This window comes from Pseudophryne corroboree, chromosome 8 (genome assembly GCF_028390025.1).
Source record: "Pseudophryne corroboree isolate aPseCor3 chromosome 8, aPseCor3.hap2, whole genome shotgun sequence".
Classification (NCBI taxonomy): domain Eukaryota; kingdom Metazoa; phylum Chordata; class Amphibia; order Anura; family Myobatrachidae; genus Pseudophryne; species Pseudophryne corroboree.
Genome location: NC_086451.1, coordinates 369171368 through 369188335, shown reverse-complemented (window position 1 = coordinate 369188335; position 16968 = coordinate 369171368). Strand labels below are relative to the sequence as shown.

The window sequence follows — 16968 nt, the reverse complement described above, 5'->3', positions numbered from 1 at the left end:
GGGTTATTTTATTTCTGTGCAGGGTAAATACTGGCTGCTTTATTTTTACACTGCAAATTAGATTGCAGATTGAACACACCCCACCCAAATCTAACGCTCTCTCTGCACATGTTAAATCTGCCTCCCCTGCAGTGCACATGGTTTTGCCCAACTGCTAAAAAATTTCCTGCTGCGATCAACTTGGAATTACCCCCTAAGTGCCCTCCTGCAGATTTTGCTCCATAAATCGCTCGGAGTCTCACTGTCTAAACATCAACATAATGAACACTCTTACTGCAGTTGTTGCTGAGGTGTATGGCATAAACCTTATGTCTGTAATTCCAGGAATTCGAACGTTCCAGAGCTTTTAATTTCTTGAATGAAGTGAAGAAAAGGTTCCAGACCACTTATGGATCAAGGGCACAGACAGCGCTCCCCTACGCCATGAACAGCGAATTCTCCAGTGTCCTTTCGGCGCAGCTGGTAAGGTCTGAAAAGCGATCAGGTGGCTTTTTTCTAAACTAAAAAGTTATTTGCAGAGAAGATCATTAATATAGTAGTTTTTTATTGTCTCGTATGAAATATATTTATGGTTTAATGCTATATGTGTGAGCAAAATATAACGCATTTATGTTGAAGATAGTATATTATGGTGGGATTTGAGAGGAGTATGTACTGCATGCTCTAGAACAGCAATGTTATAGGCTTAGCTCATTGCTCTTGGCATATATTGCCCTGTGAGTGTGTGGAACAGCAGCCAGTAGTCATATGAGCGCTGAGCAGTCACACGCTGTATAAGCCTGTCATACAGACACATGTGACCACTGCACTCTACATAGACATCTTGTGACCACACCCGGGGTCATGTCTCACAACCTTTGTCTCATTCTCCATTCATGGTTTTATTTCTGGTATTCGGGATCGTTAAGGCGCTTCGCTGACTTTTCTGTGTATTATGCAAGCGTAGCTTAAATACGTGTAATCTATATTTTTTATAATGCTTTCAGAGGTTATAGTTGCTACTAACATAATATGAAGACGTACATATCATTATAGATTGCATTGCATGTAATGGCACAAGCAGGCCACTATGTTTCCCGGATAGATCCAGCTTGCCAGAATTTACAAACCAGAACCAGCGTTTCTCATCCCCATGGGACATGCATGAAAACCGTCCTACAGGAAATGTGTAGAAAAAGTGCTGTTGCCCATAGCGACTAAATAGGTTACTGCAATCACCTTCCTAACCGCTTTAGAAAAATGCCATTATGGACGATATTCAGTTCTCCTCAATTTGAGCCATGCATATCATGGTAGGATAATGTATCCCAATATCCCCAGTTTTCCTGTGCATCATTATAGAGTGCAAGGGAAAGTGTATGGCCTGAGTGGCCACTTCGTGTAGGTTCTGGTCTTTTCCTCCAGCACGTTGCGCCCATCGCTGTTAAATGAAATACCGCATTAGAGTCTCATTAGTTACCATCATCATTTTTTCGACCGAGTTATCTGTAGAACTGTTTTTATGAATCTATTATAAGTGTGGTGGTAAAAATTAAAAGGCACATTCAATTACCTGCCGTGTTTACTGCACGGATAAAGCTGCAAGTTTAACACCCGGAGCTATTCAATAAATTTTTAGTTCACAGGTACCTCGCGCTAACCCACAGATTCTGTGTTAAGGGCCGGAATCTATGGGTTTCCCTTCGCGTTAAGTACCAGAGGGTGCTTTTTAGTGCAGATTTTCTCTTGCACCTACTGAGGCTAAAGGCCCATATAGACGGGCCGATGCAGGAGAGATGTGTGCTGAGCGAACCGCTCAGCACACTTCTCTCCCGCCGCTCAGCACAGCGCAATGTGTGCTGAACGTGCTGGGGGAGACAGGGGGGCCAATCTAGCAGCAACGATAGCGATGCGCGGGGCTGCGCATCGCTATCGCTGTAGGGGGTACACACGGAGCGATAATGCTGAAATTCTAAGCAATCTAGTCAGATTGCTTAGAATATCGCTCGGTGAGTACCCCCCTTAAGGAAAAATACAAATGTGGCCTCTGGGACTTAACACACAGGGATGCAATGCTAATTGAAAAGGGACAGGCAGACTATTAAACCCCGGGACTAATTGAACCTGGCCAAAAGATATGAAAAAAATCAATAATGGGAAATGTCTGCATACATAAAGATATAAAAAACACAGTAGTATCTTTATCTCGCGCCAACCTAGAAGCGGCACCACGGGAGAGATCTTTGTTGGGAGACCTCAAAAGCATACAAGAATAAACACAAATTCCCAAGTGCGCTAAAGTGGAATGTGATTACACAGTTCTTCCAGCGTTATTTTCGTCGGAATGTAGACTGGAGGGTATTTAAATCTGGGGACCTGTAACAGACACCCCTCACCAAATAGTCACCCAAACAAGAGGCCAACAGGCCAATTAGTAAAAAGTTATTTTAATAACGTATACACAGTTCAAAGTATAAAATTGTGTCAATAAAATGCAACTAAAAGAGTACACAGCCAACACGTTTGTAAGGTGGAATCTAGATATCCCCTCACCTTTTGCAAGGTGCGAGCTCGACAGGGAGTATCTTTACAGACTAGGTTGTGATTCTCTGACTGACAAACCCAACGCGTTTCGTCTAATCGACTTCATCAGGGGTAACGAATATAGGAAAAGGCTAATTTGCTCATGATGAATTAATATAAAGGATCATAACCTCTAATGTACGATTATTCAGAATCTCCTATATCTAGACTTAGTGGATGAAGCTCTTATAAATTCTGTGATTTCCACATGCAGCCAAATCTCTCCCAGGATCTATTCTGTGAGACATATTGAGGAAGCCACACCACTTGTACTTTTGAGATTGTTAAACCAGCTATATAATTCTTGAATTTCGTTGTACGTTGGTCAACATCCGAATCAGAAATAGTCTTCAATTTAAAATTGGACACCACACTTTAGGTAGTTTGCAAAAATGCCGACATATGGTTGTCAGCACTCCTAAGAGATTATAACCAATAGTATTCCTAGGCGACCCTGTAAGGATTTAATCACAATTAGTTTTAAGGTAGTTTATACAAAACACCATTATCCAACCGATTACACATTTAAGAAGGAATACCTCTTAAACTCTAATCAGGAGCCCTGATATAAGAGCTTCATCCACTAAGTCCAGATATAGGAGATTCTGAATAATCGTACATTAGAGGTTATGATCCTTTATATTAATTCATCATGAGCAAATTAGCCTTTTCCTATATTCGTTACCCCTGATGAAGTCGATAAGACGAAACGCGTTGGGTTTGTCAGTCAGAGAATCACAACCTAGTCTGTAAAGATACTCCCTGTCGAGCTCGCACCTTGCAAAAGGTGAGGGGATATCTAGATTCCACCTTACAAACGTGTTGGCTGTGTACTCTTTAAGTTGCATTTTATTGACACAATTTTATACTTTGAACTGTGTATACGTTATTAAAATAACTTTTTACTAATTGGCCTGTTGGCCTCTTGTTTGGGTGACTATTTGGTGAGGGGTGTCTGTTACAGGTCCCCAGATTTAAATACCCTCCAGCCTACATTCCGACGAAAATAACGCTGGAAGAACTGTGTAATTACATTCCACTTTAGCGCACTTGGGAATTTGTGTTTATACATAAAGATATATTCACGTGGGTAAATAGACCAGGTACGGAATGAGAATAGACTTCTTTATTGCTTGATGATGCTGATGTAGAAGAGCAGAGTGTGGAGGGAACATGAGGGCCGTCTGCGTGTTGGTATTGCTGGACTGATTGTTAATGGACGTATTTTTCTGTTATATTTTTTATTCTTTATTAGAAACACCACTCGGAAAACAAGAGTGTGGACCGTGTTGTGGAGACACAGGCCCAGGTGGACGAATTGAAAGGAATTATGGTCCGGAACATAGGTACAGCTCGTGGACAGGGAAACCAATGTATTCATTATAGCAAAGGAGGAAAGTGGGATCTTTTACATAGCCCAGGAAAATGTGCATCCATTGACTTCCATAAGAAATGCATGCTAGCAGTAATTTTATTTAGGGTGGTACATTGCGGCCTGGCTCCTCGGAGTGGTCCAATTCTGTATTATCAACTGTATTAATGTAATATGGGTGGAGTAATGGGGCTAGAAGCAAACTAAAGTAATCGCTCCTGTTTGGTGGTGATGTCATACACAGAAACGTGATCATAGGGTGTTTCTTGTTAGGGCGATATCGCACAGGCATTTTGGAAACCTCTGGCTTACCACCTAGAGGGCTACTGCATTCTGATTCCAGAGTGTGATATTAAATTCAATGGAAAATCAAGTGTTTCTAAAATGCCCATGCAACATCTAGATGGCACATATTACAGGAGAGGAATGCCAGGGGCAGTGTGATAGGAAGCCTTAGGCATGGGTCTACAAATAGACTAAGCCTACTACGAAAAATGACCTTAGCATTCCAGGTCATTGATTCTATACAGGTGTGTCCTCATACATCTAGCCTCAATACGCCATGCAGTGAGAAATGCCTGGCGCGAGTGAGCTGACAGGTCCCGTGCAGCTCTGCTGGCGGTGGGTTTCCTTTTTTACCGCAAACACGTCTTAGATGCCTCGTGATACACCAGGAGATTGTCCTGATTAATGTGGTATGTGACACTTTTAGATCTGTGTGTGACCGAGTCTGTATTTGTAGTACAACAGAACTTGGAAGGGAAAAAAAACCACGACTGCTGCATCATAGCACTTCGTATGCAGATTCAGAGGCTCAGTCGTACACAGATATACAAGTGTCATATATCACATTAGTCAGCACAGTCTCCTGGTGTGTACTAGTCGCATCTTGTTGTTAGACAAAAAAAAGACGCCCGATACTTTTAGGGTCTCACGGGACCAGGCGTGCTAAGCGGAGCTGTTTGGTGCAACTGCACCTACACATCTGTACTTGTATATATATTTATAAATAGGACACTGGATACCTTTGAAACACTATACTGCCAGGGTACAACGCTTATCAGTCAAAATGCAAGAGAAGGCTTTTGCATAGTACACGAGAAGAGAAGTCAGCTTCCCGGCATTATGATTTGCTTATAACCAAGTTACAATTTTTTGCATTACAGATCTGGTTGCCCAAAGAGGAGAACGATTAGAATTATTAATCGATAAAACAGAGAACCTTGTTGATTCGGTAAGTATGCCTGCTAATCTCAGATACTCACCTAAGTGCATTCTATAGTTAAAAAAAAAAAAATTATTATAGTTTTTTTTTTTTTTTTTTTTTTTTTATGTTTGTGATACTGGTCCTGATTCAGATGTTGGTGTGGATCCTGAGCCGCACGCAGATCCCTGATTATTCAGAATCTGCAGCTGCGCAAGGTCCGTTCTGCACCTGCACAGAACAGGTCTTGCGGCATTGAGGGGGTGAGGAGGAGGCGGATGAAGGGCTGCATTCTCTAGGAGGGGAGAACCAGGGGTTTGTGTGTTACCACTGAGGCTTCCTGGCTTTGCATCCCCCACTTCTGTCGGTCAGCTGCACAAGCCGAGGCTTACTCGGCTGGATCCAGCTTGCGACGTCTGTTGCAGTGCTGTGATCGCAGATACATACAGGAGGCGTCTCTTCTGCTGTATGCCCCCTCCTGGAGATGGGACGGAAATACAAAGCTGCTTGCATGCAGCATTGCATTTGTGTCCTTCTCTGAATCCGGCCCACTGTCTGGTTAGTAAGCCACTCCCACTATTGGGGCATTCTGCAGGAAACTGAGCTGGCATAGCAGTCTGCAGAGAGGAGCGTGGATGCTGCTGCAGCATCCGATTATTACCATTATTTTCTGAAGATGATTTTATTATGAATTACAGTGTTTTCAGTAATTTGTTTCCCCCCCCATGCCACAGTTCAGTGGACATTCAAAGACTTGTAGGATACAGTGTTGCTGTAGAGCAGTGTATTTCCTGCTGATGATCGTCGCGTGACTCACTTATTCATGACAAACTACAGATAAATCATTGTAATGTATCAAACCAGAATCTTTAATCAACACAAAAATGGAAGTACAGCTCCATTTTTCCATAAACACACAAAATACAGTCCACACTGCTTTATACGAGGGGCGTGCAGTAAGGTCCAGATGCACAAAAAGTATTATATTTACAAACAAAGGAAGTAATTCAGGTTTTTAGCAAACCAAAAAAGCACACTAATGGGCAAAACCATGTGCACTGCAGGGGGGGGCACATATAACGTGCAGAGAGAGTTAGATTTGGGGGGGTTATATTGTTTCTGTGCAGGGTAAATACTGGCTGCTTTATTATTACACTGCAATTTAAATTTCAGTTTGAACACACCCCACCCAAATCTAACTCTCTCTGCACATGTTACATCTGCCACCACCTACACTGCAACATGGTTTTGCCCATTAGTGTGCTTTTTTGGTTTGCTAAAACCCGAATAAGGCTCAATGTGAACATTTATTACATTTTTATTAAAGTATTCACCAGAGTAGTCAATACAAGGTTACCTGTTGTCAAACCACTTTGTGAAGCAGCTGAACCAGTCCGCAGCAGGTTTGTCTTCATTGCAGCTTCCAGTGACTCAAAAGTAATCTGACGCATCTTGCGCTTGATTTGTGGGAACAAGAAGAATTTGCAGGGGGCTAAGTCTGGACTGTACAGCGGATGACCAAGCTTTTGGATGCAATCATGGGCCTGAAAATCCACTATTTTACTGAACATGTGGGCAGGTGCATTGTCGTGATGGAGAAGGGCACCACTAGCGCAAGTTTTTGGACGGCACTTGGAAATGGTTTCCAGCACTTGCGGGAAGCATTGGTGGGTGTACTTGTCCCCTGTGACAGTGCGCTGCTGCATGAGTGGAACAGTAGCTACATGACCAGTCTTGGACACAAAAACAGTCACCATCTGCTTGGCCATACTGCGCTCACATTGGAACTTCTGAGACATCCTCTGCAAACCCTTGTACGGAATCCCGACAGTTGAGATTCTGGTGCTGGGATGGTGATCCTTGTTGATATGCCGGCTGTGGCATTCTGAGTAGTTTGGATTCCGTCGTCAGGTATTTCGACTGCCAGGATCGCGAACGCCGGGATCTTAACCGGATCCCTGCTGATGCACCAAGTCATCTGAGCCTCCTGCTCTCGAGTCAGCTGATGGGGCATCCAGTGTGCAGAAACCTTGCTTAGGTCAAGCCTTCTGTGGAGTATCAAACGGATGGGTCCTGGTGAGATGCATATCTCCTCTGACTGGGCCACGGTCACCTTGGCATCCATCTAAACTATGGCCCGCATGGTAGCAAGATTGTCATTGGTGATGACGGAAATAGGTCGGCTGCAGCGTTTCTCGTCTTCCATGGACTGTCTCCTGCGCCAAAATTCTCCAAACCACTCAGTGGTTCGGGACGGTGCTTCCTCCCCAAAAGCAGCTTGTGGTCGGTCAAAACTCTCCTGCTGTCACAGACCATTATTGTAGTCAGAGATCATGGCTCTCCAGTTGTCTATGTTGAGCTCCATGATGAGTTTGTGAAGGAATTGAACATGCTGACTTCTTCGGTGTGCAGTGCTGCTTATATATGGTGCCTTGACATTTCACAAGAGTCAGAGATTACAGTTCCCAAGCAGCCAGTCATATTGTGTCTACTCTACCTGTGCACTGCATAGGTATTGCAAAACATATTGCACACTTATTTCTGTGTTTAGTTCCACTTTAAAAATGTAGACTATTGCCTTTTAGTTTTTTTATAAACCATGAAAACAGATCACTTTGTTAATTATTAATCTGGTGAAGTTTTTCACCCCATTATAGACCACTGATCTTTAGTGGGTGGTCTTCAGTTTGCCGGCTGTCGGGATCCCGGCGCACAGTATACCGGCGTCGGAATCCCGACAGCCGGCATACCGACAGCTTTTCTCCCTCTTGGTGGTCCACGACCCCCCTGGAGGGAGAATAGATAGCGTGGCGCACCACCGTGCCCGCAGCGTGGCGAGCTCAGTGAGCCTGCAAGGGGCTCATTTGCGCTCGCCCCGCTGTCGGTATGCCGGCGGTCGGAATTCCAGCGCCGGTATGCTGGTCGCCGGGAGCCCGGCCGCCGGCATACCATACTACACCCCTTTAGTATGTGTCCTAAGTGGATTTTTTATGCTATTGTAACATTTGTCCTGCCCTTGTCTACTAATAAAATGCTTCACATTGGGCCTACTTCAGATGTGGTTGGAGTGGAAGCAGCAGCGATGCACTAGTATGGTAATGCAGCAGGAGGCGCCTGGTATAAGTAAACTCCTGCTGCATGCATAAGTGATCCAGTGCTGTGTCCTAGGACACCATGGGGTCACACAAGCCAGCCGTTGCAGATCCAACAAAGTGGCCAGAAATTTCCGTCTTCTGAGGAAGATCCTGGCCTTGTCTCTCCCCCAAAACTGTGGCGACATGCCTTTGTTTTGGGAAACGGCGGCCATCGCCACCCCCTTCTCGTCCCCAAGTGGCTTCAGACTGCCAGTCACTGACAGTCTGCAGCCGCAGTATGGGTCTGGCACGTGCGCAAAGTACCGAACATCAGTATTTTGTGCTACAGGGTGTGTCTCAGCGGGATGTGAAATAGGCCCAAAGTGCATTTCTGTAAAACCAAACTGTCTGTACTGTGTCTGCCTTGCTGAGGAAGTAGCTTTCTCTTAACATGGAAATCTAATGCAGATAAGGCAATGAGAGCGTGGTGGACGTATTATTATTTATGACACAATCGTTTAATTCCTGTATTTTATTTTTGTAGTCTGTCACCTTCAAGACCACAAGCAGAAACCTTGCGCGAGCTATGTGCATGAAGAATCTGAAGCTCACCATCATTATTGTTGTCATAACAATAGTAAGTGTTCTGTGTTATCTGTACCAATGTTCACAAGGATATAGCCACAGCTGTCACGGAGGAACAGCAGCCATCTTGTAGCCTTAATCGGTCCCTGGGTCTGCAGCTTATCAGGTCATGGCGTAGCTTGGTGATTCTGATATCTGATAGATGTTGGTTCGGTCTACAAATTGTGTGTGTTGCCAATTAAATATACCACCTCTATTTAATAATGGCCAATAATTATTAAGGAGTACCTCATACTTCTTTACCTGGGTGGCGCAATTACTAAGATGCCCAACACTGTAAGATATTGGTTATTTTGTATAAACTCACACAGTCTAGGTAATGTTTCCGTACAATGTCCCTTTTAAAGGCACTGTAACTTCAGAATTAGGGTTTACATAATTGTGTTCAGTATATTTGCACGTATATGTTTTGCTGCTCCTTCCCACAGGCTATAGATAGATTTTGTCTTTATTTGTGGACTTCCTGCCCATGCTTAGAGGCCAAGGGTGAATTTACTAAGCAAGCTGCCTCTACTCCGTGTGTGAAAGCAGGAAATGTAAAACTGAAATTGTAGTCAATATATGCTGCTTAGTAAATAACCCCAGGAAACGATTTATCCTATCAACATACTGTAAGGGATTATGTAGAGCTGACTGCAAAATGAGTTCAATTTACAAAATTGTGTGTTTCTGCATATATAGAGCTGGAATCAGCAGTATATGCATCTACTGTATACCAGGCTCGTGTCACAGACACGTATGTCCCAGTTATGGCTACTGTATGTTGAAAACTATTTCATGCCTCCCAACCTTTTGCTTTGGAAATTCGAGACCCTGTGCGTGCCTGAAAAGGGTGTGTGGCCTCACAACAGGTCCAGAACTGACGGTGGGTTCTCCCCAATGCAGAGCAGCAGTGAGAATGATAGCACCTTTCCCCAGCGGGATACTGTAGGCTGTGGGTGGGACAGTCCCCGAACAGTGGGAGTTAGTAGGTATGTTTATTGTATGTGCAACAAATGCATTTGATCCACCCATTTAGGCTCTAGGTAAGTGGCAGAATCATGCTGATGGGGTGTATACATGCACCAACTGATCTGGGCAAATTCACAAAAAGGCTGTTATGCCAACTGGTATAGTTCCACAGGAATTCGGTTATGTTACCGGTGCTTTTGAATTCTGGCGGTCAGCATGCTGACACCGGGATCCCGAACGCTAGAAATGCCAGCAGTCGGAATGCCGGCCCCAGGGTCTATTCCCACTCGTGGGCGTCCACGACCCCCATAAAGTGTGAGTAGAATCTGTGGCAAGTGCAGCAAGCCCGCAAGGTGGTTTGTTGCGCTCGTTCCCCCGCCGGCATTCTGTTGTCGGGATCTTGGTGTCGGTATGCTGACCGCCAGGATCCCGTGAGTCGGCATAACCTACCCAACCCATTCCACATAATCCCCTAAGTACCTCTTCCCTCTCCCTACATCACACTGCTGACATCACTATAACTGACGCTGCAGGGAATAGGTGGTTTCTTGTGGCAGCCAGAGGAAACCAATTCAAACGGAAATACAGACTATAGCTGTGCACTACATTATTGTATTCAGATCACTTTGAGCCTAATGGTTTTATGGTGCTGCAGCTCCTGTCTATAGTGAAAGGAGCTATTCAATTATTTGTGGCAATTGGCCCGAGTTTCGCAGGCACCTATTGCACCTTCCTGAGGTGATGAGCAGAAATCCACCCAAAGTCATGTTTTTGGGCACCCAAACTGGCACTTTTGTAGCTCACCCAATACTTTTCATGGGTTTATCCTCTTTACATGTCTAAACCTGGTGCATTTGGGCACAACAAGCATGAACATCTGCAGAACAGTTGAATATCACCCGTCAGGCACCCATTCCTTACATGCGCCCAAAAACAATTGAATTTCGACCTATGATATAATGAACTTTTATTGGGCATCTCCTGTATGGCACATTTTGCTCTCCTTTGTTAACATTATGTTTGTGTTCCTTCTAGGTTGTCATCTATATCATTGTGTCAGTAGCATGTGGCGGGTTGACGTGGCCCAGCTGTGTAAACAAGTAATCCCTTTTCCTCTAATGCATGAACGCGATCATCAGTAACCAGAGAGTGAAGTACTGACCACACCCATAGCATCCCGAGAAAAGAGACTTGATGCAAAAGCCTTTTCCCCAGGAAGGTGCCAGATTGTCTCCTTAACGCTCTCATCCCTCCATCATTACTGGACATTGTATCTCTATGCCTTATAACATATATACAAGGAAACCTCGCCCGGGGAACCTGTCGTCCTGGACAAAGACATTTAAAGAGAAGAAGTTTGGTAACCGCAGAGATTTCCTCGTAAACAGTAGACTTTTTTTTTTTTTTTTTTGTCCTCTGTTTTTTCGTCCAATTATCCCTTGTATATTTGTTTTTGACAGGTTAATGTTTTTAACCTCCACTGAGTGTTTGTAACATTCTGTTTTTACTTATCCAGCCGCACATTCTTTATCTTTTTGGCACTAGCAGACATGATATTATTTCGGTGACGCCAATTTGGCCCAAGATAACGCTTCTTTTAATGTGACACAAACCACAGTCCACTTATCTATGTCCAGCACACACATTATTATTTCATGTTTTCTCCAGCTGCTGTTAAACTATGATTAAAGCTCACCAACATTGTGAACTGTGTGCTCAGCTGATTTATCTGTGGGCTGATGATGGTTTCTTGTACAATGGTGCTGCCATTTTGAATTTCCTCAAAATAATGGGGAGTTACCCATGGTAACCAATCAGCTGCTCTGTATAATTTTATAGTATGCAAATTATAAATGTTGCTTGAATGCTGATTGGTTGCCATGGGCAACTTCTTCACTCTTTTGACTGCTTAGTACATATCCCCCATAGTCACAAAGTGCAGGAGTTAAGGTTTTAATACAGTTAACAAAGATTTTCTCTCTTATGTAAAGTTTAGTAGCTGTGATCTTTTTCTTCATTTCATAGATATTTCCAGAAGTATATAAAGTGGTTATATATTCCAAACACTACACAAAATATATTTTTGTCTTGGGCCTTGTATGAAATTGGTATATAAGTACCAACCAATCAGCTAATGGTAATTTTTTAAACACAGTCTATAAATTGACAGAAACTGGGGATGTAGTTATAGCACGGCAGTCACCATCCTGACGGTCAGAAAGCAGACTGTGGCATCCCAACACTCAGAATCTGACAGTAAGTACTGGGGTTATGGTTAAGCACTAGGTAGATGATTAGGGTTAGACTGGGGGGCAGTTAGGGTTAGGCGGTGGGGGTTTAGGGTTAGGCTATGGGACAGCTAGAGTTATGGGCCCTACACACATAGCGACCGGCAATACGGCAGACGGGCAACCCGGAGGCGGGGGGGAGTGAACTTTCTTTATTCCCCCCGTCACCCGGCTCCATAGCACTGCATGCTAATATGGACGAGATTGTCCATATTGGCCTGCATGTTTAAACGAGCCTGCACCAGAGATGAACAAGTGCAGGGCCTTTTATCGTTCAGCGCTGGTGCCTACACACTGAAAGATATGAACAGTATCTCGTTCATTAATGAACAAGATCGTTCATATATTTCACTGGTATCGACCAGTGTGTAGGGCCCATAAGGCTGCGGGAGGGTTAGGATTGGGGTATGGGTCAAAATACTCACCAGAATCCTTAAGGACTTTGAACATCGGGATGCTGTTTTTGACATTCTGACCGTTTGTATGGTGACTGCTGGGATATCGATACCATCCCAGAAGCTGATTGGATGATACTTTAACACTCTCCATAATTTCTCTCTAAGCTTTGATAAATCTGCCCTTAAAATGCTAAAATAAAATGAAGGAAACACTGACAGAATGCTGAGGTAAAACTACTACAGTTTAAGTTCTTCTGTTAAGATTATAAGGCTTGCACATGCTCACTTACATCATAATTTATGTAATGACAATAGGCTCGGCTCTGTTTGTAAACTAATCCTATATTAGGTTTGATATCTGTGAAGTACAGTTGCCTGATGTCGCTCCATCTTTTCAGCTACACAAAGAGGCAATTGTGACCTGTGCTGGGATAATTGCACCTCACTTTCAATGTTCTACAGTGTTCTTTGTTGGGGCAAGCTGTACCATAACTTGTTAACGTGTTCATTGCAATTGTTTTCCTAAATGACTTTTTTGCATTTTTTCTTAATTCTGTAATACTATGTCTCAGACTGCTGAAAATAAAGATAGAAGCACCATGGCACTTTCGGAGATGTGGTATACAGTATATCTACACCATCTTATTTTTGCACAGTATCTGCGTACACATTTACAGCTGTGGCAGCATTACCATACAATTCTCAATCCGGACCCAAACACCCCCTTTCTATATTGTATTTACAAAATAAGGGCTTGTTCTCACCCAGAGCAGAATGCATCAGCTGCAAAAATGTGGTCAAACATCCAAGAATGCCGTTTTCAGAGGTTTGACCGCGTTCCTCATATGCACCAAGCTAGGACTTGATGGTCCCTTCCCAGTGTCCCTTGCGGCTGGAGCATGCGCTGGCTGAAAGCCGCACGCGTGGAGGACTCCCGGGTCATAAAGTCCTTTCTCCTTCATCCACTAGGGGCCACTGGAGCGTAGTTACAATGGGGAATAGTAGGCAGTAATTGGGAGCTGGCACTTTAAAAAAAATTCTAACCCTGTGGCTAGCTCCTCCCCTACTATCTCCCCTCCAAGCCAGTCTTAGTTTAGTGCCCAAGGGAGCTGGTTCACTTGGGTTTAGCTGAAGAAATTTTTAATTTTTTCTTTATTATTTTATTTTTCTTCACACACACGCACAGACTGGCAGCTCTGCCACTGCCAGTCTGCACCGTGGGAGCTGCCGGCGGGGTCCCATCGCAGCTGCGTGCGGCTCGGGATGGGCCCCGGCTGAGGGAGACACTGAGCTCTCCTGAGTTGGCGGACACCGCTGCGTGCGGCGCGTGTCGGGACCACTTCATCCAGCAGAAGATTCCGGCAGCACGGCAGCGGTGAGTATCTGACGGCCGGACACCGCTGCGTGCGGCGTGTGTCGGGGCCACCCTCCACCACTGAAAGGTGTGTATATCCCCCCACCCAGACTGTTGGGATGAAGGGGTGACAGGGGGGTTCTGAAGAATTGATTTTATCATTGGTGACTACAACAGTGACTGAGCACCCTTACAGCACCCTAACAATTCCCCCCCCCCCCCCTCGGATTATTATTATTATTATTCATTTTTTATTTATTTAAAAAAAAAAAAGTAACAGCGCTGTGCCGCGCTCCCGCTCGCCCGCCCGCCAGCCGCCCGCTCTCCTCACTGCTCGGATCCCCGCCAGCGCGGCTCACAGAGCCGCTACAGGGATCCGACATAAGCATTGCAGTTTTAAATTTGGCGCCGTCAAGGAGGGGGGCGGGGCTTAATCCCGCTCTGCGCGCCCGGAAGTACAGCGCGCCGGGGACCCGTTCTTTTCCTGTCAGCAGCGCGGGACGGAGGCCACGCGACCACAGCAAGAGCTAGTTACAGTGGGGAAGGGGGTTTCTCGGGGGCACTACAGGTACAATATTTGTTTACTGCAGCCTGTCACTGCACACAGTATCGTGCAGGACAGATCGGCTGCTGTGGCTGAATTCTTTTCCCTGCTTCCCTCCCCTCCCTCCCATTCTGCCTATTGCTGTCTTCCTGTGGGGGAAGGGTATCAAGTTTAGGTGCTGCCATGGCCACTAAAGGCTCCAAGGCAGCTCAAAAGCAGGGTCAGGTTTTAGGTGAGGAGTCACAGCAATCAGCTCAGCCCTCCTCAGAACCCCAGAGCGCCCCGACATGGACGACACAACTCACAGAGGTGATGTCCCTGCTGACTGGGGAACTTAAAGCCTCTCGGAAAGATAGAGAGGCGGCCCAGTTCCGACAGCTTGTCCCGGTACCGGCGCCAGAACCTGCATGGGCAGTCTCATTGGCAAAGTCAGTGGAAGGGCTTTCCAGGGCTGTAATACCTTCCCAAGCCCCGTCCTTTAGTCCTCCCCAACAGGCTGCAAAAAAGAGATTGCTAGCCTCGGTGTTACAGGACTTTGACGATGATATGCCTCAATTAGATGAGGCGGGGGTAGATGTACAGGATATACAGGATGTGGATATCCAGGATACTGACGATCAGGTATATGGGGACTCTGAACCAGTAGCTCAGAGTATAGAGGCTCTTATTACTGCTATTCGCTCAGTGTTACAGGTGGAGGAGACGGAAGACATCTTACGCCCTTCAAGGTTTGGCACCGACCAATACCTGCCGGTGACTTTTCCAGTTTCGGAGGAGCTGGATGCTCTTATAACAACAGCCTGGAAGCATCCAGACGCGAAATTTCAGGTATCAAGAAAAATGTTGTCTTCCTATCCTTTTCCCGCAGATAGCAGAACGCGCTATGAGAACTCTCCGATCGTGGATCCTTCGGTGTCTCATCTGTCCAAAAAGACGGTCCTGCCTGTTCCGGGGGCAACTTCTCTTAAGGAGGCGTCAGATAGGAAGTTGGAGTCTACCTTAAAGAATATTTACTCTGCGGCAGGGGTTTTGCAGCGCCCGGCGCAGGTAGGTTGTTGGGTCAACAAGGCAATCGAAGCTTGGGCGGAACAATTGTCCTCTGGAATTCGTGACGAATTACCGGCGGATCAATTGATTGACTTGGCAGAACACATCCGTGAATCAGCCCTTTATCTTTGCGAAGCGTCCAAGGACATAGGTGTTCTTGGAGCTAGAATTTCAGAATCCAAAAGGGCAGCAGAGGCGTTACCCTTTACGGGTGAGGTTCTGTTTGGTAAGGATCTGGATGCCTGGATCTCTACGGCCACGGGGGGTAGGTCGTCTTATCTTCCTTCTGCTGCTCCAGCCGCTCGCAGACCATATAGGGGTCCCTCTTTTCGATCCTTTCGTGCCCCTTCCAGCTTTCGAGGACAGGCCAGGGGTGGAGCTTCTACCTTCCGTGGCCATAGAGGTAGAGGCGGCGGCAGGGGTAGAGGTTCCGCAGCCTCAGCCCAGTCAGACGTTAAGTCTTCTGGCACTGCCACCGCATGACGGGCCTTCCTCCCACCTGGGAGATCACAGGGTGGGAGCTCGTTTGTGGGATTTCAAGGAGGTCTGGATACAGTCCTGCCCAGATGCTTGGGTCCGGGATCTCATCACTTGCGGTTACAAGCTCGTATTTCAGGAACAACCACCCCAGCGGTTCTTTACCACGGGTTTGCCAGTTTCCGACAACCGGGGAGTTGCCTTACAAACCGCGGTCCAGAAGCTTCTGTCTGCAAGGGTTGTGATCCCTGTTCCCTCACATCATCGAAAACAGGGCTATTACTCAAGCCTGTTTCTAGTACCGAAGCCGGACGGCTCAGTCAGACCAATCCTGAACTTGAAAGATCTCAATCCGTATTTGAAGGTGTTCAAGTTCAAGATGGAGTCCCTCCAGTCTGTTATTGCGGGGTTGGAAAAAGACGAGTTTCTGGCATCCTTAGACATCAAGGACGCATACTTACATGTTCCCATTTGGCCTCCTCACCAGGCCTTTCTCCGGTTTGCAATACAGGACGCTCATTTACAGTTCCAGGCCCTTCCTTTCGGTCTCTCTTCTGCCCCCAGAGTGTTCACAAAAATCATGGTGGTCATGATGGCCCTGCTTCGGAAGCAGGGTGTGACAATTGTTCCCTATCTGGACGATCTGCTAATAAAAGCAAGCTCAGCAGAACGGTTACTTCAGAATATCCGGATGACACAGGACCTTCTGATCCGACACGGGTGGGTCCTGAATTTTCCGAAGTCTCACTTATGCCCCGCACAACGGCTGTTGTTTCTGGGAATGATTCTCGACACAGTCCATCAGAGGGTTTTCCTTCCGCGGGACAAGATACTTTCTCTGCAGACACTGGTAAGACTGGTCCTTCAACACCGTCGGGTGTCAGTATATCTGTGCATTCGCCTGCTGGGAAAGATGGTAGCAGCGTTCGAGGCTCTTCCGTACGGTCGCTTCCACTCTCGACCTTTTCAGCTATGTCTTCTAAATCAATGGTCAGGATCTCATCTGTTCCTTCATCAGCGGGTGACGCTATCTCCAAAGGCATGGTCATCAC

General features: G+C 45.8%; 1 protein-coding gene across 1 annotated transcript in view; it reads left to right on the top strand.

Moving 5' to 3' along the window:
• Positions 1–13099, top strand: part of VAMP7 (vesicle associated membrane protein 7) — a 73212-nt gene extending 60113 nt beyond the window's left edge. Inside the window, exons 4-8 of the mRNA XM_063937565.1 lie at positions 325–462; positions 3818–3908; positions 5101–5168; positions 8757–8849; positions 10844–13099. Of these exons, the coding sequence (XP_063793635.1) occupies positions 325–462; positions 3818–3908; positions 5101–5168; positions 8757–8849; positions 10844–10912 (459 nt within the window). The 3' untranslated portion in view covers positions 10913–13099. The remainder of the gene's footprint in view (positions 1–324; positions 463–3817; positions 3909–5100; positions 5169–8756; positions 8850–10843) is intronic.
• The last annotated feature ends 3869 nt before the right edge of the window (positions 13100–16968 follow it).